This window comes from Sorex fumeus, unplaced genomic scaffold, assembly GCF_029834395.1.
Source record: "Sorex fumeus unplaced genomic scaffold, SorFum_2.1 ptg000039l, whole genome shotgun sequence".
Taxonomy (NCBI): Eukaryota; Metazoa; Chordata; class Mammalia; order Eulipotyphla; family Soricidae; genus Sorex; species Sorex fumeus.
Genome location: NW_026606096.1, coordinates 23,657,610 through 23,682,582, shown reverse-complemented (window position 1 = coordinate 23,682,582; position 24,973 = coordinate 23,657,610). Strand labels below are relative to the sequence as shown.

Sequence of the window (24,973 nt, the reverse complement as noted above, 5' to 3'; positions counted from 1 at the left end):
AAATGTCAAAAGAAACAACCAATGAGTTCATGGATCTGGAGACATCGGGTACCTTTTGGGGGTGAGACTGATGGGGGGGGTTACAAAACAGGAAAACTGCTTGAAAATGATCAAGCTACTTCATACACCAATCTGTTTTCATACTGCCAGAAGACATTCCTTGTTTGTTATAAAACTGACTTAATCCTAAACATTCCCTAAACATTGCCTGAATATGAGTAAAGATTTACAGATTCAGGAATCCAAATACTGGACACAGTGATAATATTCTAAGTGTTTAAAAGAAGCAGTCATGGAGTGATAGGTCCATGACCTCAGCTGATAAAGGCAGAAATAGAGACAAGTGAAGAAAATAAGAGAAATTTATTGGGATGCGCTCCCAGGTTGACTCTACAAAGCTTGGGTGAGGCTGGAGAAAGTTCGGCACATTTTACTTTTGAACTTAGAGATTCTCAAACTGAATCCACTCAACACTCAATTCATAGAATTGCAGCCTGCTTTAGACCCTTAGCAAGGATACAAACAGAATAATACAACAAAAAAACCTAGTCAGCAAATCCACACAGTCTGTCTGTTATTTAACTTCTGGCTCTTAATTTTTTCCCCTAGTAAATTCTTGGGGGGGAGTGAGGTGATGGGTGTGGATTAAAATCCCTCTCCAAAGAAATATGGAAACTGAGGCAGGGAGATGAAGAACTCTGCAAACAAGAGATCTAATGTAACAAGAACAAAAGAGGGGGCTGGAGAGATAGCACAGCAGGTAGGGTGTTTGCCTTGCACGTGGCTGACCCAGGTTTGATTCCCAGCATCCCATCTCAGATTCCCTGAGCACTGCCAGGAGTAATTCCTGAGTGCAGAATCAGGAGTAACCCCCTATGCATTGCTGGGTGTGACCCAAAAAGCAAAAAAAAAAAAAAAAGAGGATAGAAGAAAAATTAAAAATAATGAAGAATGAGGAAGAACCCAGGATGACAGCTTTGCAGAGGGTCTGAGAGAACCAGCAGAAAATGGGGCAGAACCTATGGCTTCAGCAGACATTTCAACAAGATGAAATTATTCGAGGGTCTAATGCTTCTCCATTGAGAGGAGACACAGAAAATTTGAAGAATGGTTTGGGGTTGAATCAGCAATGCATATGCAGGATGCTCAGCAAATTCAAAACTCACCTGACTCTGGGGAAAATAAAAGCAGAAAGGAAGGAGAGAAAAGGAAATGGAGTTAAGGTCCATGTTACAGTCACTTGTGAGAAATGATTCTCTGATTGCCACATGATATATGATGACTGCTTCTTCTTCTCTTCTTTTCTTCCTGTGTGTGTGTTTTTGAACTATATGCGGTGGTGCTCAGGACTGACTCTTGGCCTTTAGGGATCACTCCTAGCAGGGGAACCCAGTGGGGTGCCAGGGATCGAACCCAGATGTGCTGCATGCAAGGCAAGGACCCCACCTGCTGTATACTAAACATGTCCTCAGCCTAAGCTTAATAAAATTAAGAAATCAAGGATGCCCGTTGGGGTGTCTACATCTGTGGTAATAGCAGAAGACTCACAGCAAACAAGAGCCTCATCCTCTAGAGTGTATGTAGAAAACTCTTAAAAACAAAAGGTCAATGAACGAGGAAGGTAGTTTCCATGATTTAGAGGGTGAATATGAAAAATTTTCACTGAAAGAAATGCAACTGTTTTCCTCCAAAGCAAAGGACAACATTCTGGGGAGGAAATGTGGGCTTCACTCTTTTAATAATGAACTAAAGAGAATCATTTGTCTTCTACAATAATGTGCAAGTACAATTCTTACAAAAATTAACATAACACATAAAAATTGAATGCAAGGAAAGTAAAAACATCTTTTGTGGAGGTTGGAATTATCTTGTTTTACTAAATGTGTCTTATAATGTAGAAGGAATGTGTTAGAGAGAACCACACCTCGGTGCTGTAATTATGCATTAGAGAATGATTTCACAAACAATCACTGAACTGGAAAAGAAGGTAAACTCACATTTATCCTTGCTTCCTGGGTACCAGATGCTGAGAGATGACAAAATTGATATAGATTTAACTAGATGGTTTAGAAGAGCTGATAAAATAAGTGAAAGTAATACAGTGGAAATCTATCATCTAATTTTGGGAGAAAGTACCAGTCCTTTTGCAACTCTGAACAACAGGGACCACATATGCATGGAAGCTATTAAATATGCATGCAGCATTTTCAATGTTTCATAAAATATTCATGTTTGTTTGAATACAAAGAATACTCCTTGAACATCTTGTAGTCAAACTGCCTGCGCCCTGCTCAGTTTATAGTCTAGAGTAATTTGTTCCACAAATTTAACAGAAGAACATCTTGAATCAGAATCTCTAATGAGGCTTTGATAGAAACACAGCAAGTCACCACTAATTCCAAAAGAATCAGAATCTAAGTCTGATCAAACGCATGTTAAAATCTGTTGAAGAAATTTTAATAGTATATATGACATCGCAATTGTAATCGATTGATACCAGAGCATCAATTTTGTTTGCCTGTTTGCTTTAAAACTCAGAGCTTCTTTCAAAGAAAAGGAAGCTCAGATAGAGAAGAGAGTACCAAATGAAGGGTGTTGTGAGGGCCCTCCCATGGGGGGAGAAGCATGCTAAAAGTAGTCGATAGACCAAACATGATTGCCACTCAAAGCCTCTCTTGCAAAACACAGTACCCAAAAGAAGAGAGAGAGAACAAGGGGGAATACCCTGCCACAGAGGCAGGATGGGACGGGACGGGGGGGGGGGGGGGAATGAGGGGTGGGGGGGGGGGGATGCTGGGACCCGTGGGGATGGATGACGGGCACTGGTGGAGGGATGGGCACTTGATCATTGTATAACTGAAACCCAAGCACAAAATTTGTAAGCCTATAACTGTACCTCATGGTTTTTCACTAATAAAAAAAGAAAAAGAAAAACTCAGAGCTAAGGCAGCTGATCTAAATCTTTGCTTATGTTCCTTAAAAAAAAAAAGAAAAAAAACTAGTTCACATCACTTATATAACACTTATTTCAATCTTGTACTTTATATTTGTGTATAGATTTTTTTTCTCCCAAATAAGTTAAGTTCATGGAAACCCAGGGAAATTTCACATAGGCTTTCAAATTTTTTAAAGCAAAAACACCAAATGTTTCTTAAAAACTATTAAAAGATAGGAAAATGGATGCAGTTATTGAAGATAACTTATTTAATTAAGTTAAATTCCACACTTACAGTGAAAAAATTCTTTTATAAACTTGAGATTCAGAGAATAATCATTAGCTTTTAATTTTTTAAGAAAAGGGGTTGGGGGTTGAGTGAAATGGGCAGTACTCAGAGCTTACTCCTAACAGTGTGCTCAGGGTTTACTCCTAGTGGTACTTGGGGGGGCATATATGGCGCTGGGCCCCTCATGAAGAATAAGGAGCTTAACCCTTGTATTATCTTTCTGGCCCTTAATCCTGAACTTTTTAATATTATAACTTTGGGCTGGAGCAATAGCACAGTGGGTAGGGCATTTGCCTTGCACACGGCTGACCTGCCGATCCAGGTTGAATTCTTCTGCCCCTCACAAAGAGCCCGGCAAGCTACCGAGAGTATCTCACCTGCACAGCAAAGCCTGGCAAGCTACCCATGACGTATTCCATATGCCAAACACAGTAACAAGTGTCACAGTGGAGACGTTACTGGGCCTGCTCGAGCAAATCGATGAACAACAGGAGGACAGTGACAGTGATATATAAAATATGAATCAATGAATTTTCAGGCATTCAATCAGTCTAAAATATTTTTAACCAGATCCTTCTTTATCTGCCTCATACCATTCTCCCAAAGTACTAATGCTTTTTTTCTGTCTAACTACAAATCACACCATCTGTAAAATTCCTTCTTAGATAGCAAGGAATTTACTGGAACAAAAGGAATCAGTAGACATATAAGATACCATGTTCTTTATGGGAAAATGAATACTGCATCTGTGGGACAGAAGTAGATTGATTAATAAAGCATATTAAATAGTGCTGTGGATAGAATCACAGTGATTACACGATTGCCTTGATATAATAAAACACGGTTACCTCAAGATTCCTGAATATACAAGTACATTAGATTTACAAAGATCAAAATCTTATCATGCAAAAACTATTTCAGACTCAAGCCTGGAGAGATAATACAGTGGGTAAGATGCTTTTCTTGGACACGGCCACCCCAAGATCAATCCTTGCTACCCTCATAAAGACCCTGAAACCCAATGGAAGTGATCTGTTAGGTTAGAGTCAGAAAAAAAGCCCTGAGCATTGCCACATTTCCCAAAACAAAAGCAAAAGTACACTATCTCATACTCATATATATATATATCATAATTGAAATGCTTCTTCCATTCTATCTACAAAAGTATCAAATAATGAATTTTTCTCTTGCTCTTTTACTGTAATATATAATATATTACAGTAATATATAATATATTACTGTAATATATTATATAATATTATTACAGTAATATATTATATAATATATTACTGTAATATAGATGTGTGTATATGTATATGTGTGTATATATATATACACACTTCAGGAGATAATATATATAAATTAGAATATATGTGTGTGTGTATATATATATATATATATATATATATATTAGGAGAATGGAGAGATAGACAGAAGTAAAAGTGTTTGCTTTTCATACCCAGTTGAACCCAGTTTGATCACCAGCACTACATCTGATGACCAAGCAGTGGCAGGAGTAACCCCTGAGCACAGTGTCAGGAGTAAGCCTTGAGCAGTGCTGGGTGTGGACCAGGTCCCTCTGCCAAATCTTTTGAAATGCTTAAACTTAGATTTTTACTGATGAAAATCAGTTTAATATAGTAATATGGAAATGCTATGGCTTATTAAGAATAGTAAAATTAAAAATATATCTGAATTCCTTCTCATACTGCCTTCTTTTTCCTAAGAAAGCGAATCAATGAACTGATGGCTTGCTTAGAGCTGGATGGAATTTTCTTAACTTGAACAGAAAAGCAAATTTGGCCTTAAGTTAAGACTTTTCTTTACATGACATTAACAGTGAAATAACCTATTGGCATATGCCAGAAGGAATGGAAAACATACCCTCCCTTCCCCCTCCAACTTCAATATTCACTGAGCTGCTTTGTTCTCTGTATCCTGCATAATTAATAACTACTTTGGCAATCAGTCATGCATTCCTTAATGGCACCTCAGGCATCAAGTGTCCTAAGCCTTCCCCTCAGAAACCGTACACCCTTCTACATTGTGCACTGCACACGACTTCACTGGGAACAAGTCACTGACAAAGTGGCTATGAGGGCAAGAGTTGGGGTGGTGAAGTGGATACTCCAGGCACCTACTACTTTCTAGTATCATTTAAATTTCTAAATATACTTTTACTGACAGGTCTAAAATCTATGTTTTCTGTATGACTATCACTGATTATACACATTAAAAAGGAAAAAGTGACAAAAATAATGCAACATATCTGGGAGCAATTTAAAAGAAGGTGAGTTTCACTGCAGGAAATTGTTTTGTATTAAAGTTTTCATTCATAGCTCCACACTTTGCTGGGAATAACACAAAAGATGAGGGGATAAAATAAAGGGGTTCAATGGTATGGTAGCTAACACTATTCATATCTTTTCATCAAAATGGATCCATTCATTAAATGGAAAATGTGGAGCAAATAAATTGTGGAAACTATTGGTATTATTTCTGATCAGACATATTGGATTAAAATTCTCTAACTTCATAATACCCCCCAAATTTTTAAAATACACAATGGTAGTTTAATCATCCTATAAAATTACCAATTAAATATGCATGTAACAAGAGGTATTACATTCAAGAATAGTTTTTTATGTAATAAATCCAATAAACATTCAAATTTGAGTTTGTATATTTACTTTTCAAACAAGTATGGATGGATGAAGTATTTCATAAAAATTCACACGTTCACAGTAAGTCTAACTTTTTAAAAATAAAATTTGCAAATGGACTTTTGAGACTATAAGAAAATTCTATTTTCCAGTCTGTATAGATTTTTTTTAACATTTTAAAATAACGGTGCTTATTCTACAATATACAGAGTAAAACATACATACTCTATTATAAATTACTTCAAAATTAAACAAGAAATTTTCTTTTCTTTCTAAGAGATCTTCATGAAATGTGTGCTGGGCTTTCAATGTGTGTGGCCTCCAAACAGAAACAAGCTTGCACTGTTTTATTTCAGTTTTGCTTCATTTCTTCCCAAACAATCTCTCACTGCTAATCTACCAAGCCTTTTTTTCCTCTTTCTTTTAGCAAGAAGAAAAAAAAATCAAAGGCATTATTAACTCCTTATGCACAACTATAAAAGCTTAATGTATATCATTTGGCATCAAGAGGCATGAAAATTTTTCTATTATTTATTAATGGGGTATGACTAAGTAACACATACATATAGATAATTCTATGTTTATAAAAAAGTGGAATCAAATGTTAAAATTTTATATAATAAATTTAGTATGATTTTAAAGGTACACACAGCTAAATATAATTTCAGATAAATTTCCAATGCGAATGCTTTCTTTATGTTTTAAGGTTCTGATGGATTAAGAAAAATATATTAAGATTAATTATTACAAAGAAACAACCTGTATTTTAAATATATATAACATTTAAAGATATTTGGACATTAGATCAGCAAAATTCTATTTAAAATAATAAGTAAACCCTTTTCTAACTATATGCTGTGTCATTCATTAGCTGGTGAAAGAGTGGTTAAGTCAGCTTACAAAGATGAACATAATTTTTAATGGATATATGTGTGGCAAAAACTGTCTCTAAGAATTTAAACTAATGTATTAACACTTTATCACTATTAACACATGGCAAACAGAACAACAGAATCTTAAAAGCTGACTGGGATTCAAGAATGTGCATCATACTTGCTTATAAATTGGTGTATCATACTTGCTTGTAAATTGTAAATATTAAAATACATTGTGTATTTTGGTGTATCATACTTGCTTATAAACTGTAAATATTAAAGTACATTTTCTGTAATTTTTCCAGCAATAAAAAATACAATTAAACTCAAAGGTTTTCTTTTTTTTAATATTTTTTCCTGTGTATAAACAGATGCATCACATTCTTTGGGTGAAACTTAAAAGCAGCTGGGGATGATTATATATCCTAATAGCAATAATGTAAAAATGTGGACTAATTTCTTTACTGTGAATATTCTACTCTCCACCAAAACCAACCAACCAACAAACCAAACAAACAAATAAACACATCGAAGAATAAACCCAATCCAATTTCTTAAGTACTGTGAGAATGCTCCTTGGAATACAGCTTAGAAATAGAATAAGACAAGGAGTCTCATTATTTGTGAGGCTCCAGTCTCCTAGATTATGAATCACAACTGGGAATGACAAAATAGGTAAGAGCGTAAATAACAAGCAAGTGAAGCCCCACAAAAGTTTTAAACAACTCCTGGGAATTGTCTGAATTACTTAAAATATAAATGAGCAGCTACTTTGTTTCTGGCATTGCTCTGGGCACTCAGTTAACAAAGCTCAGCAGAGAAAAAGACTGAGAGTTGGCTAAGGAATTGTGGTTAATATCATTTTTATCCTAACAAAGTGAAGAAACCATGGTGGCCAGTGGCTGTTCAAGTTCTATATTAAATTGGTGGCTTGGCAATCAGCAACTCCTTTGCGTTTTTGAGGGAACAAGAATGCTAATTATGAAGTTCATCTCTGGTCAAAAAAAAAAAAAGAAAGAAAGGGGAAAAAAAAGGAAGAAAGAGATGATTCAGGATTGGAGGGACACTTGCCCCTGAGCAAATGCCACAAGAACTTTTAAGTCTGCTCTCAAAAAGGCAAACCCGCTTCCCTTAGGCTTTCAATCATGGCTACAGAGATAAGATTGATGGATTAGTGCCCAGCTCCTAAGTGTTATTGGGGGCATGGAGGAGGTTATGTCATTTAGAAACATAAAGTGATAATTCAGAACATTCTGCAAGGCTTAAAAGCAAAATCACTTGTCAACTTTCCTTCCACTTCGTCAAACCTTCCTCAAACCTTTGTCAATAGCCCTCTGATGTGGGCAGTTTTTGAGAGGACAATGAGTGAGGCTTCCTGGAAGGAAATAGGAAATGGGAAGTGAAGAAATGGCAAAAAAGGAAAGGAAACAGTAGGAAAGGAAAGTTGTGAGACTGCAAATTCATAGAGGAGTCGACAGGGATAACTGCTAAAATGGCAATTTCCAGCCTCCCAACTTTCACCATTTATAGTCAACAATGCCACCATTGGTGATTTGAAAGTCAATTCAAGACTCTCAGATGCCTGATCTGAATTACAGTTAATCTCAGGTAACTGGCATACCAGGTGCAGGGCCGTTCTAAAGTTAGAGCATGGAAGCGACTTAGAACACATTCTTGAGGTATATTTCACAAGTGATGATAATGTGCCGGGGTCTAAGAGGCATTTCTTGTCTTTTTAGCTTTGCACCCTCCATCCTCCAATTCCTGTCTCACTATGGCCATACCTTCCTGTACTCAGGGTTTACTCCTGGCTCCATTCTTGGAGGTCACTCCTGGTGGGCTTGGGATACCCTAAGAGGTACTGGGAATCCAACCAGGGTAGGCTACATGAAGACAAATGTCCCACTGCCTGTACTATCTCTATGGTCCCCCAGTTTTAGGTTTCATTTAATCTCATTTAATCCCCAAACACCTTGAATTACACAGTCAGATTATAGAGTCAAAAAACTATCAAAGGAAAACCCTTTATATTGATTGACATATATGTATATACACACGTATAACCTTTCCTATTTTATTCTATTAGTGACTCTATTGCTAGTTGCACACATTTTGATCAATATTTGATTTTACTATAAGAAAAAATGGTGAATTCTGTATCACAGAAAATGTTTTCTTTATTGAAATCCGAGATAAAACATATGGCATTCAGAAGATATTTATATTTAAAAGCTAAGATGTGATGATAAAACTTACATTACAGTTGAGGATTGCTGGTGTGAGAAAGCGCAATCACAGCTCCCACAGACTCAAAAAAAATTAAACTAATAATTCTGTGAAGCAAGATACCATGAAAATGAGTTAAACTGATTCACAGTGGGCTAATATGAATGATAATCAGTGCAACAATGTATAATCTATCGAAAGTATTTCTTCCTTTCTTTACCACATTTTTTTTATTGAATTAGTGTGAGGCAGACCCTGACAAAGCTGTTCATGATTGGATTTCAGTCACCCAGTGTTCCAACACCCAGTGTTCCAACATTCCTCCACCATTGTACATTTCCCAGCACCAGTGTCCCCAGGTTCCCTCCCATCACCTCCACCTCCACCCCCTGCCTGCAGGTGCTTTTCTTCTCTGAAAGTGTCTCTTTAAAAAGTCTACTCATAGCTTCTAATAACAATGCATTTATCATCACTGTATCACTGTATCACTGACATCCCGTTGTTCACCGATTTTCTCGAGCAGGTGTCAGTAACGTCTCCATTCGTCCCAACCCTGAGATTTTAGCAGCCTCTCCTTACTCGTCCTTCCTAAGGTGCCATATTGGAGGCTCTTTCAGGGTCAGGGGAATGAGACACATTATTGTTACTGTTTTTGGCATGTCATATACACCACAGGGAGCTTGCCAGGCTCTGCCGTGATTACACTTCATAGAAAATAAAAAATAAATCCCAAAGATTTTTACTCCCAAACAGGATCATAATTTATATACAAGTGATGATATATGAGGAGCGGAGCTTACCATAAAAAATGAAAATTTAAATAACAAATATTAAGTTTTCATATTTTTTGTTACAAATTAATGAAGTAAAGTTGAAAAGTCTAAAGTAGTAAAACTATTCCACAACTGAATACAAAGAAACATTTAATAAATATGGAAACTGATTGAGTTACAATATAGAGTATAGTATCTATTTTATCTTAGTCACTAAACTTAAACTGTACTTGTAAATGATTTCAAGGTTACTGACTGAAGAAATTACCAATTTTAAACTTCGGTTTGTTTTTATCATTTTTTTCTTAGCTGTTTACAAAACAATACTTGTTCCTTGCACTCACTGCTAAATAATATTTCACACATTTGATATAGGGCAACCAAAGAGGGAATTTTCTGTTTAACACCACAAAATCAAGATAATATAAAAGCTCTTTATTGATTTCCTACTTATCTAATTTGCCTTAACAATTGCTAGCTTGCTGCATGCATTTTCAGAGCTCATTAAGGCAACCGTGTCAGTCTTGTGGCCCACACTAGGCCCTATTTCCAATAGTCTATTGATCTGCTGAATCACACATAAAGCACTTCAAGGAACAAATTTTTGCAAAATTTTATATAGCAACATTATTGATAATATTTCAAAAGTATACTAGAGGGCACCAGCATATAACCAATTCTGAATTACTACCATAAGCAGAAATAGGTAAGTTAGCTGATGGTTTTCAATATTTATGCTGTAGTGCAGCTAACAGGTTACATGTAAAAAATGGTATGCAAAGAGTACAAGCAAATATATATATACATATATTTAAAATACAATAATAATTATTATTCCACAAAACAGAGAGATGTCTAAATTTTGGGAGGTGTAGGTTTAAGTGGTGCATGGGGGCTTTTCCTGACTCTGTTTTGAGGGATCCTTCATGATGGAGGTCAGAAACCATATGGTGTTGAAGATTAAACTAGGGACAGCTGCATGTAAGGACGGTACCTTAACCCCTATACTATTACCCAACCCCCACAAGAGAAACAGATTTCTTAATGCACATGAGAATTGCACAGGAGAATTCCAAATCTTTCTTTGGGGACACAGAAGGACATGAGTATTGTCTAAGCAAAACAAATATGAAGATAAGTTTTTAAAAAAATAAGGAACGACTTAAATGTTTCATTACACACTGATTTGAAAAGAATTAATATTAATAAGTTTGTCTCTCTCCAGAAAATATAGAAAGAGCAATGGCAAAAGCTACACACATCTAAAGAGTAAATTTTTTGGGGCATAGAAATTCATGTGTCAATTCATGTGTGGGGAAATATAAAATATTAGTTATATAAAAGCACCAACTAAGGGCATAACTATTGTTAAAATTCTATTACTGTACTCAGAGAACTCTAAAGCCTCTAGAAAAAAGCTCCTAGAAACAATAGATTCGTACAGTAAAATGGCAGGTTACAAAATCAATACCCCACAGTCCATGCCTTCCCTATATGCAAATAATGAAAGAGAAAAAAGTGATATTAAAAACAATCCTCTACACAACCATGCCTCAGAAAATCTAGTACCTCAGAATCAATTAACTAGTAGGTTAAGGACCTGTACAAAGAAGACTACAAAGTTCTACTTAAAAAAAATAAAAGAGAAAATTGCTACACATTCTCCTGCTCATGAATTCAGAGAATTAACATTGTCAAAATGACAATAGTGGGGCTAGAGCAATTTGAACAGCGGGTAGGGTGTTTGCTTTGCATGCGGCCAAACTGGATTCGATTCCCAGCATCCCATATGGTCCCCCAAAGCACTGCCAGGAGTGCACAGCCAGGAGTCACCCCTGAACATCGCTGGGTGTGACACAAAAAGAAAAAAAATGGCAATACTCCCCAAAGAATTATACAGATTCCCTATAAGGATACCCGGAGAGATAGCACAGCGGTAGGGTGTTTGCCTTACAAGCAGCCAACACTGCCGATCTGAGTTTGATTCATCTGTCCCTCTTGGAGAGCCCGGCAAGCTACCGAGAGTATCTGGCCCGCATGGCAGAACCTGGCAGGCTCCCCGTGATGTATTCAATATGCCAAACACAGTAACAACAAGTCTCATGATGGAGACGTTACTGGGCCCGCTTGAGAAAATTGATGAACAACGGCAGGACCGTAACCGTGATGACATTTTTCAAAGAACTGATTAAACACTTCTGAAATTCATATGTAACAATAAACCCCAGAAATAGCTAAAGCAATTGTAGGAAAAAAGTGGATGGGAGGCATCACCTTCCCCAACTTCAAACTGTACTACAAAGTTACAGTAATTAAAACATCATGGTATTGGAATAGAAACAGACTCACTGATCAATAAAATAGAGTTGAATATCCTGACACTTATGATCACAAATATATGATCACTTAATCTTTGATAAGGGAGCAAGAAATATGAAGTGGAGCAAGAAACTCTCTTTAACAAGTGGTGCTGAGAAAACTAACCAGATATGTGCAAAAAAAAAAAGGACTCAGACTTCTATGGAATATCATGCACAAAAGTTAGATCAAAATGGATTAAATATCTAAACATCAGACCCAAATACAAAATGTACAGACCCAAATCCAAAATGTACATAGAAGAAACTGTTAGCAAAACCCTCCATGATATTGAAGCGAAAGGCATCTTCAAATGAAACACCACTGACCAAGCAAATGGAAGCAAAGATAAATAAATGGACTACATTTAACCCAGAAGCTTCTGTGCCTCAAAAGAAACAGTGATCAAGACAAAAAGACAGCTTACAAAATGTGAAAGGTTATTCACTCCACATCCTTCTGACGAGGGGTTAATATCAAAGATATACAAGACACTGGTAAAACTTAATCAGAAAAAAGTATCCTACCACATCAACAAATGGTGAGAAAAAATGAACAGAAACTTCTTTTCTCAAAGAAGTTTGAATGGCCAAAAGGCACATGATAAAAGTGCTCTTCATCGTTATTCATCAGGGAGATGCAAATCAAAACAACAATGAGATATCATTTCACACCGGAAAAAGACTGGCACACATCAAAAAGAACGAGAACAGCCAGCGCTGGATCAGATGTAGGGAGAAGTGACTCTAGTTCATCGTTGCTGAGAATGCCGACTGTTCCAGCTATTATGGAAAACAATATGGATATTTCTCAAAAAAACTTGAACTTGACCTCTCATTTGATCCAGAAATACCACTTCTGGGAATATACTCTACGGGACCAAAACCACACAGCAGAAACACCATCCGCACTCCTACGTTCATTGCAGCACTATTCACAATAGCTAGAATCTGGAAACAACCTGAGTGCCCGAAAACAGACACATGGATAAAGAAACTGTGTAGCACATCTACACAATGGAATACAATGAACCTGTTAGGAAAAATGAAGTCATGAAATTTGCCTATAAATGAATGGACATGGAGAGTATCATGCTGAGTGAAATGAGTCAGGAGGAGAGAGACAGATATAGAATTACTGCACTCTTTTGTGGTGTGTAAAATATATACAGTAGAAGACTAATATACAAGATCAGGGAAAACCGGGACCATGGGAACTGGCCAAAGTTTGGAATCTACCACAAGTGTGTGTGTGGGGTGAAGGGTAGGTAAGATAGATTAGGGATCAATATGAAATTAATACTTGGAAATATGCTAGACAAGAACTGTTACAAGCAGGTAAAAGGATATACCTGATAACCTTTCAGTATATGTACTGAAAACCACAATGCCCAAAAGGAGAGATGGGGGGAGGGGAGAGAGAGAAGAAAATGCTGCCATGGAGGCCTGGGTAGGGGGTGTATGGGAGAAAAACTGGGGATATTAGTGCTGGGAAATGTACACTGGTGAAAAAGGATGGGTTTTTGGAACACTGTATGACTGAAACCTAATCATGAATAGCTTTGTAAGGCTCTCTCTCACAGTGATTCAATTAAAAAAAATCTTTAAAAAGACAAACAACGAACAAAGAGAAAAATATTAGTGACAAACTTGTTTTTTCTTACAATTCTACAGTTTTGGAATGTATTCATTCATATATATGAAAATATGAATCACCATATTACTATGGTATAAAGTATCATTTTATTTACCTTACTACTATAAGTATCATTTTATTCACCTTAATGAGTAACATTAAGAGTATTATATGAGAATAAGAGACATAAGAAAGATAATAAGGATTACTAAAAATTTGGCAAAATAAAAAGAATTATTGTTTAATATGATTCAAATTTGAAATTTATTTAATTTAAAAAGACTTCACGGAGTGCAAATTTTTAATAGTGATCCTTAAATAATAACTACTCAATGTTATTTTTATTTCATAATAGTGATAAGTACTTATTAGGTACTTAAATGACAATCTACAATGGCAACATTCAATTCTTTTCTGATAACTACATTGACATATGGCAAAAATAATCTAAGAAAAAGATGTGTGTGTGTGTGAGTGTGTGTGCGCGTGAGAGAGAGAGAGAGAGAGAGAGAGAGAGAGAGAGAGAGACTTGTCATTCTCCTGTCTGATATGGGGATGAATGTAAATAACTAGTAAATAAGTGGATCTCTAAGTACTTACTGGTGTGACAACACTGTAGTGAATGCAGAACCCCGGTTCAGAAGGAAAATATTCATCAGACACAAATCTGATTCTGATTTGATTTCCTTTAGAAATCTGTCTTCCTGGCACGCCACCAGAACCACACCAGCGCCCTAATACAGTTCCGTCACTGGGTTCCTCCACTTCTACAAAGTCATACCTGCCAAGAGACAAAGAAAAAGATAGAGAGAGTCAGAATCTATTGGCAATTCAAAACCCAGGATTGTGGATGCAATGAATCTATGGACCACAACTATGAATTCATCCTACACAGACTGGGTGAATATAATCAAATATTCCCAAGATCAGCAGACTGAAAAAAAAATGCATTCCCATGAAAAGAAATAGGTGCTTTCTAGGTTTACAATTGATGAACTACAAATTCGCTCAAACTCCAGTTCCAAACTTCAGTACTGTGAAAGGAGCAACCATAACCAACTTTTACTTCACGCATTGCCCACTTTAATTTCCTTTTGGATGTGACAGCTTTATGAGAATCTTAAATCTTAGTGTTACTTGCCATTGTGTTCTGACAGCAGCTGTCCCCCATCAGATTCCTTGATTCTCCATTCTAGCTTTTGTTATACATACCCCCTACCACCTCACTCTGTTTTGATGCCTCTTTGAGAAGTTCTGAGTGTTCCCTGCTGCTTGTCATCTTTCTGATTCTGAAAAAAAAAAAAAACCCTGGTTTTCAAAATCAACTACATGAGCTGGAGAAACAAAATGGCAGGTAGGGTGCTTGTTTTGTTCACAGCCAATCCAAGTTCGACTACGGCATCTGATATGGTCCCCAGAGCATCACAAGGAATAATTCCTGAGTGCAGAGCCAGGAGCAAATGCTAAGCATCATAAGATGTGTCTTTCAAACAACGAGAAAATAAAAATCATCTAAATGAAGATAAATAACCATTGTCTCTGTCTGTTAAGTGAAGGGAGGAACCAGTTTATGTATATCTCTGTTTTATACTGCACTTAAAACCAGGGGGACGTGAGTTTTTCAAAAACATGCTAATTTTGGTTTGGAAGATTTAAATCAGTGGTATTACACTGAAAGCAGGATTGCCCTTAAGGGACGGTCTTTGGAAAATTTAATGGCATTTTAAGTTTCTCAATGATGGTGCAAAGGAGAACACTAAATATATCTTGACGGGGCCAGAGACGTACTACCAGGGCTAAAGCACATGGCTTGCTTGAGGTCAACCCTGGTTCAATCCCTGGCAATGAATGGAGCTCTGAGTACCAATCGGTGCTGAGGTCACTGAGGGTCTCCTAACCACTGCTGGCTGTGGCCTGGCTAATCCCTTACATGGAAAAACCCTTATCAGCTTCACACACTCAGGCCCTCACACTGAAGTGCCCGCCTAGTTGGCCAAGGCTACTCTCCCCATAAAAGAAAAATATCTTGGGCAAAGTCCATGGACACTTAACAATGGCAAGTTCGCCAATGAGTATCAGCCCCACAGTTTTCATGTCTTTCAGAGTTTACTGAACAATTGTGCAAATAGCGCAAGTTCTGCTGTTGTTCATTTCAATCTGCAGTCAACTATTTTGAAACAAACAGAAACACAAATAAGACACTTAAAGTTCAAGGCAAATTTTCCAGACATTCAACTATCAAATATGGTTTCTGAAATTTCTCTTTATTGGAACTTTATCAAGGTTGAACTAGCTCTTTTAAGAAAAATCTATCCCTCACAGGAACAGTGCACTCCTCCTTTATTGCAATGGAAAGAGAAACATCTGCATCAGTGCCCATAGCAATAGTAGTTACTGTTACTCCTACAGTCTGCAGAGATATGTAACCATCTGATTCTAGCACTGTAGCAATGTCCTCCAGTTGTTCAGTGTTTTGCTCCCACAGACACCAGTAACATCTCCATTGTGAGACTTGTTGTTACTGTTTTTGGCATATCAAATACGCCACAGGTAGCTTTCCAGGCTCTGCTGTGCGGGTGGCATACTATCGGTAGCTTCCTGGACTCTCCTAGAGGGACGGAGGAATCAGACCCGGGTCGGATGTGTGTTCCCTCTGATATCTGACAACCTTATTAATTTTTCTAGTGTAATACAGAAATACACACACCTATGAAATATATTGTTTTCATATCTGCAAATAGTTTTATATATCAATATATACTGTTTAATATATAGAAATACTGTTTATTACACATATACTGTTATAATTTCAGCTTTATGCAGCATGCACGCCATTCATCTTATATTTTGATGACTGCAAAAAGTTCATGATCACTTTCAGGAAATGAACTCCAAGATACTACAGTGAGTATCACTACTTTGGTTAAAAGAGAAGTTCATTAATACTGAAAACCAAATAGCTTAAAAACAAAACTGAAACAGGCTAAATTCTTGAGGCCAGGGATATACAACTCATTGTCTGGAGTGTGCTTTGAATACAACGCTCTATGGGTTCAAAATCTGGGACCCTATGCCCCCCCCCCGAGCACTGTTGTGTGTAGCCTTGGAGGCCCCAAACTTTAAGAAGGTGAGCCTGATAATCCCTAAAACTACAGAGTTAGAATAACCGCACATCCTCAGGTCTGAGGGTTGAATCACTGAGTCCTGTGAGCATCATTTAGAAGCCAACCTCCAAAGAAGACAAATTTCAGTAGATTCCTGGCAACTGGTTATGATAAATTTGTGCAGCATCTAGATTTACAGAAGAAAACATATAGGAAAAGAACAGACTATGTAGTGATAAATTATTTTTTTAAGATCTTCCTCTTCATGTAGCATCCAAAATTCTTTCACAGAGAACACACTATCTCAACCTCATCTTCTTCAGTCTTCCGATGTAGATAGTGCCACATAAATCCCAGGGATGTTATAAGGAAGGAGATCAGGTTGCACATGTGTAGTGCCTAAAATTATGTTGGCATACAGCTGCCCCTCAAGGTCTGTCTCTCATTTCAATTTTGCATCATCATCTTATATCCTCACCCCTCACACATGCCTTTTAATACGGTCTTGGGAATTTGAAAGCAATAAATAAGAAAACTCAAATTCAAAAGGGAGAGACAAAAAGTTTTTCGGTTACAGCACGTGACAAGTTCATGGTTATAAATTACAAATCTATAAACCAGCCTGGGTAGCTGTCCCAGGAGTTTTGGTAAGGGTCTGTTGAGATCTGGCAGGGGGAACAGGTGCAGAGAGGGGACAAGGACTTTGGTACAGGTGAACCTGACTAATTTCCAATATCATGGTTATAAAAGTAGATCATGTTAAATTGATGCTGAAATGTTAAATCAAAGGGCAATTTTTATAACAAGATTGTTTATATGGGAAACAAAGCTTCGATTCATAGAATATCTAGTTTTCCGTGTGTGGGACATAAATCTTTCTAATGTATGTTATCGCCACTGCTAGTTTGAAGAGAGCGCGATTCCAAACCTTGGAGATCATTCTACAGTTATTTAGGAAGCACTGACTTGTGTAGGAAATGCTGACTTGGTGCAAAGTACTAAGCCTGATTCTCAGGATACACAAATGAAACTATAGTTTCTTTGGCCTCAAGAGCCTTAAAACCCTTTGGTGAGCATTCAAGTAAGAATATGTAGGGCAATCTGTAGAATACTGGCAGAGTAAGAGTAATTCTATACAGTAAGATTAGGGTCAGATTACAGATGAACATTTGGGCTGTCAATGAGTATGGAGTGACCAGGGGTGAAAAGGAGGGAAACCAAAATGCATGCTAGTGAAGAGGATTATCCATAAGATGTAACAGAAGAAGGAAGGAGTTAGGCATGTTCAACTGTGAATAGATACGAAACAAAAGAGGAGATGAAGATGAGAAAAAAATAGCTGTCTGTTTGCAGGTCTTGGTACTTCAGGCTCAGATGTTGGAATATTATTTTGTAGGACAATTTGTGAACATGGAAGCACTGATTTAAAAGGTTCTGCTTTGTTAAAATAAGGCAGCACTGTAAGGCTGAAAATTCCACAGAAAGTATCTAGATTTATGACTTTTTCAAAAGGAAGATAGTGTAAACATAGTGAATCTTTGCGTGACTCCATAAAGACTCAGATCTCTAGAACTGAGTCCAGCCCCAGGAGAGGAGGTAACATGATTCAATTTACTGTCTGACTTTGAATGCCAACGTGCCAGGCACACAGTATATACGATGTGAACGAAGGAATGAACATTTGGGCTTTCATTCCTTTATAAAATTTAAGATTGGGGTCAAGTGGCAATTTCTTTAGATAAGGCATGTTCTTTCTTTTTTTTTTTTTTAATCCCTCTCTTGTATTTTTTGTTTTGTTTTTCTGAAAAACTCATATCTTCATCTATTTGCATTCTTTTATCCATTTAGGCATCTGAATCAGCTTTATACCACATAGAGTAGCACATACAACACCATCATGGAGGTTTGAATGAGGGTACGAGAAGTGAATGAGGGAGTGAGAGAAAATGGAATCATCACATATTTGTGGAATGTTAGGAAATCACAGCATTTTAAGTGTGGGAGAAAGAAGAAATCCTTTAATAGAAGCAGTCAGGGAAGCAAAAATTTATCATGAGTGATGGTAAATAAAAATAAGGGGAAAGAGAACGGAGCATATCTACCAGAGGCACAAGGGGTTAATTGTGCCAAGTGCCACCATAAGATCAAAGACAATGAAAACCCAAAAGTATTCACTGGATTTGGCAATTATGAAGTCAAACCTCAGTAAGCTGGTTGGGTAAGACCGATAGCTTCAAAAATGTTATTCTGACCATTTTCAAAATAACCTTTAGAATCTTCTAGAGGAAGCATCTAATGAGAAAAGATTAGCACATTTAAGAGAGCCCTAAAAGGAACCACTCACTGTTTTACTGCATATAATTTTTCTTTTGTTTCTGATAAAAAAGAAACACCATTATGTATTTATCTGATTTATAAGCTCTTTATATTTATTCAAATGGAATTTTTAATCACAGGAAATATCTTGATTATAAATGTGAAGAATTTATTAAGGAACAAATAAATCTTAATTTGACCTTATCTATAGCCTGATCATAAAAATCACTGCCTTGCAAAGAACACAAGAGTGACAAGTATATTAATTTTATTTTTAAACTGGAGATTTTCTACTGAACTTGATGTCATTAATAACAAATATTCCTCTTTTATTTTTTCAACAATTTCTAGATTTAAAGTCATCCAACAATCAATTCTTACATTGCTCATACAAGCTGGTGCAGATATTTATCTTTAAAAATTTTCTTTAAAAATCTTTAGTTTTAAAATAGGAGATTAATACCCAAGAATAGCCGAGATCAGTACCAGGAGGATTACTCCATGGCTTAGAGGCTAGCTGGGCATTCTAGGGGAAAGGGCAGCTCAGATAGAGAAGGGAGCACCAAATAAAGGGTGTTTGGAGGATCCTCCCCGGATGTGAGATGCATGTTGAAAGTAGACTATGGACCGAACACGATTGCCACTCAATGCCTCTTTTGCAGACCACGACACCCAAAAGGAGAGAAAGAGAACAAAAGGGAATGCCCTGCCACAGAGGCAGGGTGGGATGAGGGGATGGGGGTGGGAGGGATACTGGGATCCATGGTGGTGGAAAATGGGCACTGGTGGAGGGATGGGTATTTGATCATTGTATAATAGAAACCCAAGCACAAAAATTTGTAAATCTACAACTGTACCTCATGGTGTTTCACTAATAAAAATTAATAAAAAAACCCTATAGTTTTGCCAAACTTAAAAATATAGCTGTTAAAGGATAAAACTGGGGACACTGATGGAGGAATGAAGTTGGCAATGGGGGTGGGATCGGTACTGAAACACTGTATGCCTGAAACTCTATTCAAAACAATTTAGTAAATCACAGTGACTTCATCATCATCAAATTCAACAGTTTTACATTCCATGAAGGTTGCACAAAGTAGATTTTTTTTAAACACTGTGTTCTTTACTTTTAAGAGATATGCCACTAGTTGTGGTAAATGAGGCTTTTTTTTCTGAAGTCATACCATATAATAAATAATGTAATTCTTATTTTCATCCACCACTCAAAAATTAGTTTCTAAAAGCATTCCCAATATGTCTTTAAGTGTTTTGGGAATTAAAATATCAGTAAAATAATTATTTAGGCTTATTTTCCCATCTTAATCAAATAATAAAATCATTCTGGTAAAGAACACAGTTACAAAGGCAGCATTTTTTAAAACCTAAATCATATTCAAGACTACGCAAAACAGACACTAAAAAGTTCAGCCAGAAAAGTATTCCCAAATTTAATTACTGTCATGTAATCTAGGATATAGAAACAAAACAAAAACAATGCCAGCCTATTGAATGCCATATTTTCCTTACACTTGTTTGAGATTAGAAAATACAGCTGGACAAAGAATACTGAAGGTTTTTTTTTCTTTAAAAATACAATGCCATTTGTGGAAGAGGAGACTTTACATTGGAGGGTTATTATTTTATAACATATAGTATACCATAACATAGCTCAAAACATCTCAAAGATAAAAAAAAAGAGTAAACAATGTTGAAAGATATCTAGACTACAGCTCCATGAAAAGGAGATGATAGGACCAGTCTCGTATAAAAATGAAATCACCAAACATAATCATCCTCAAACTCTGAAATCTGTGCATACCCAGGTGACTGCACTGGGGACATAGTAATCCTCATAATACACACTCGGGTATTAATTTCCAATGAGCACAACTGCTTACATCAGTATTTAAAGGATTTACTAAACCTATTTTATGAGCCAATCAAACATCACTTTCTCACGGCAACCTGATACAGAGCACACAGTGCTAAGTGGTTTATAATGATCACTCCCTTTCTCTAACATACCCCTGGGGACCCAGGGAGGATTTATATTCTTTTATGTTTAACAAACAAGTCTGGTATTGTAGACAAAATTTTCGTTCTCCTGTGGGAATTTAAAAACTGTGAGGACATGAGGCCTGTTTTTTTTTTTACTCCTAAGAACTCTAAGGAGTATACCAAAGGAATAAATTCACTGGTAAACATAATTGTCAGACACTCGGGGTCCTTCAACAAAAATAAACCAACCTTGCAAAACAGGCTGTCTGTCCCTCGTTCATACTAAACAACATCCTGTCAGTGAAATCTACCCCTTGAGTTTTCCAACCTGAGGAGAGGGAAACATTCCCGATGAGTAAAAATGTGGATTATTAAAAGGTCGAGTTCTGCAAATGTCCCTGCAATCTGATCATTGTCGGAGAAGAATAAAAATAATAGGATGACATTTATTCTACAGAGCTTATTATTGATAGGTCAGTATAACAGATGTAACTCCTAAAAAGAAGTTTAGATACCTATTGGTACATACAAATGTTTATTCATGAGTTAACTTACTTGGACACTTTTAAAAGTCTATTGCATCAACTGCCTCATATATGATCTCATTTAATCCTCATAACTGTCAAAACAAGTTTATAATATTATTTTGTTAATCATATAGATTATAAAATATGATAAGGCAAGGAAAACTATCCAAAAAATGTAAAGCCAAGTTTTCCATTTGGGTGATCAGAATCCAGAGCTCATGCTTCTAAGTGTTAAAGTATATTACCTACCATATTAAAATTATGTCTAGATCATTATGTCTGCTTTATTTCACAGCCAGAACTATAGAGAATTAGTATCCCTTAGTTCAAATCTCTCAAATGACATTGTTCTGTAGCTGTTTAAAAATTAAGAATCATTTAAACAAAGTTAATTACTCAACTTTGTGATCTATTCACATGAATTTCAAGATACTTTAAGTAATTAGTCAAAATTTATTTTAAGGCATTTTAAATCCTCTGGCTGAGTTTTATTTCTACATGGGGAATGAATATGTTTCAGAGAGTTGACAATACATAATAGGAGAATTTTCATGAATACAAGAGAGTTCTACCTATGAAAAAACGATTATGCTGTACAAGTACATGGAGGATTTTAAATGGTATAACATTAAGAGTGCAAATTTATCTTAGTAAATAAAAAATTTCCAGCATATAAGTCATGAATTTAACCTACAGAATTATAAAAATAAATAAAAAGTTGAAACTAATGAAGAAAACATCTGAAAGAAAATGAGAATTCAAAATTAAAGCCCAGATTTTTCTGGGGTAGGGAAAGAAAGAGAGACATAGAGCAGGGAGTGAAAAAGAGAGAGAATCCCAAATCTAAATCTTAGAGAAAGAGAGAGGTTGGAGAAGAAGAGAATACACAATAATTTACATATTTAGGAATAAAGTAGATAAAATCACTTTAAGACATGTTTTTAAATTGTGTAAGCATGTTTTATGCAACATTGTGAGACATAAATCTGAAAACTTGAGTAAAATAACTTATGATAAAATACAAAGTAACAGATTAATAATTAGAAATTAAAATATATGAAGTGAACAGATTGATTACTAGAAGATTTTGAAAAGATTGGCAGTTATCAATAAAATACGTAATGGCATGGGATTTTATGGAAAAATTCCATTTAACTTTAAAGGAACATATACTTCTAATTTTATAAATAATTACCTTAAAAATGCAAGCTATATGGCCAAAAATAAAACAGTTTAAATCTTGGAAGGACAGTTAACAATAACTCACTATATTCTTGAAAGAAGTTAGGAAAGTAGATGTTGTTACCACTAAGAAATGAACAGAACTATGTGTCATGCTGGATTTCTGCAATAAAAACAATATAATTGTTTTTACATATATGGTGTATATCTGAAATACACAGTGTTCATGTCATTTATATCTCAATACAATAAATCTCTAAAAGATTAAAAAATATGTATTAGAGTTTTTTAATGACACTGAAATATTGATAATTATGAACACTTGATCACTTGACTTCCTGTTACTCATTGATTTGCTCGAGCGGGTGCCAGTAACGTCTCCATCTGTCCCTGTTGCATGCTAGTATAGCCAATTATGAACATTTTTTAATAAATTAAACATAATAATTTCAAATGACCTTTAGTGAACTATCATCCATTTGTGAATTAAAATCTCTACTACTTCAAAATACAGATTTGATTCATCAATGTTAGAAAGCTACCCTTTAGAATATTAAAAGGATAACGAATCAGATTAAAATATTCTAAAATATGATGAAATCAACTAGTTAGATAAAAATGGAGTGAAATATCAATAGAGAAAACATTTTAACAGAAAATTACAACAGAAAATTTAAGTCTTTCTTACTGTAACTAGAAAAAGTTTAGCCACCTTGGGGTTAACGCTTGGGAGAAATCTTTAGCTATTTTAGTGAGAAGAGAGACAATAAATGTAACAGGAATAGTAGAAAAAAATGATCATTAGTGGATAAGAAATTTCCGTAAGGGTAACCAAAGAGACTAGAAAAGATTAGAAAAAAGACTAGAAACGATTAGAAAATCTGAGGGTTCTGGGGATCACCTATGTAGGCCCATGTAAAGCAAGCACCTTATCTATTATACTATCTCTTTGACCTTAATACAAAATGGTGTGTGGTTTGAGGAAAAAAAATAGGTATCAAGGTCAACCTAAAGTTTTTGCCTTTTATAAAACATGAGTGCTAATTTATTGAGTATGGTCGGAGAGGTGGAGGTAAAAATGAATACAGGCAGTGTACATGCAGTATATTTATAAATATATTGCATAATATTTATAAATACCTTGCATATGTATTGGTAATATATGGCAGTTTTCAAGGTTTACTCCTGGCTCTGTGCTCAGGGATCTCTCCTGGTGTGGCTTGGATACCGTATGAGGATTCTGGGAATCACCTACATAAGGCAAGCACTTTATCTATTATACTATCTCTCTGACCTTAATACAAAATGGTGTGTGGTTTGAGGAAAAAAATAGGTATCAAGGTCAACCTAAAGTTTTTGCCTCTTATAAAACACTGGCACTAAAAAAGAATTCAGTAATGCTACTAAGTATAGAATCAATAAAGAAGTATCAAAAGTTTTTTATGTATGTAAAATACCAGAAAGTAAATGAAAAAATCCACAGTAAATTACAAAAATGCATTTAATAATTTTAACTATTTGAAAATACAAATTACCAAGTGATAAATTTGCCATGAATTTTTCAAAATTCCATCACCCAAATGATATGACATATATATAAAATCATATGATGATCAAAATCATCATAATTGTAAAGCATCCTACATGCCAGAAACTTGATAATGACTTCAACAACAACTATTATTACATCAATATTATAGATACAGATCTCACATACAGAGAAGTTATGTAACAGGCAAAATTTTAGCATCTACAATAACATAGTGGTTAGGGCATTTTCCTTGCACACAGCCAACCTGGGTTCAGTTCCCAGCATCCCATATGGTCCCCTGAGCACCGCCGGGAGTAATTCCTGAGTGCATGAGCCAGGATTAACCTCTGTGCATTGCTGGGTGTGACCCCAGGAGAAAAAAAAAACAAAAAACAAATGCTAGCATCTAAAAGTAGCTGGGATAGGAACTTCTGAATTTCAGATTCCAAATAATTAACCATTACATAATATGGTCTCATCCATCCGGTAGAACCAAGAACCTCAGAAATCTTCACACAGTAGTAACAGGTAGCATGCATCAGTACATCTGGTCCATAGGAG

General features: G+C 35.9%; 1 protein-coding gene across 1 annotated transcript in view; it reads right to left on the bottom strand.

Annotated features, from left to right (window-relative positions):
* Positions 1-24,973, bottom strand: part of PDGFC (platelet derived growth factor C) — a 215,080-nt gene that overhangs the window by 44,275 nt on the left and 145,832 nt on the right. The window contains exon 4 of the mRNA XM_056119013.1: positions 14,355-14,535. Coding sequence (XP_055974988.1) covers positions 14,355-14,535 — 181 coding nt within the window. The remainder of the gene's footprint in view (positions 1-14,354; positions 14,536-24,973) is intronic.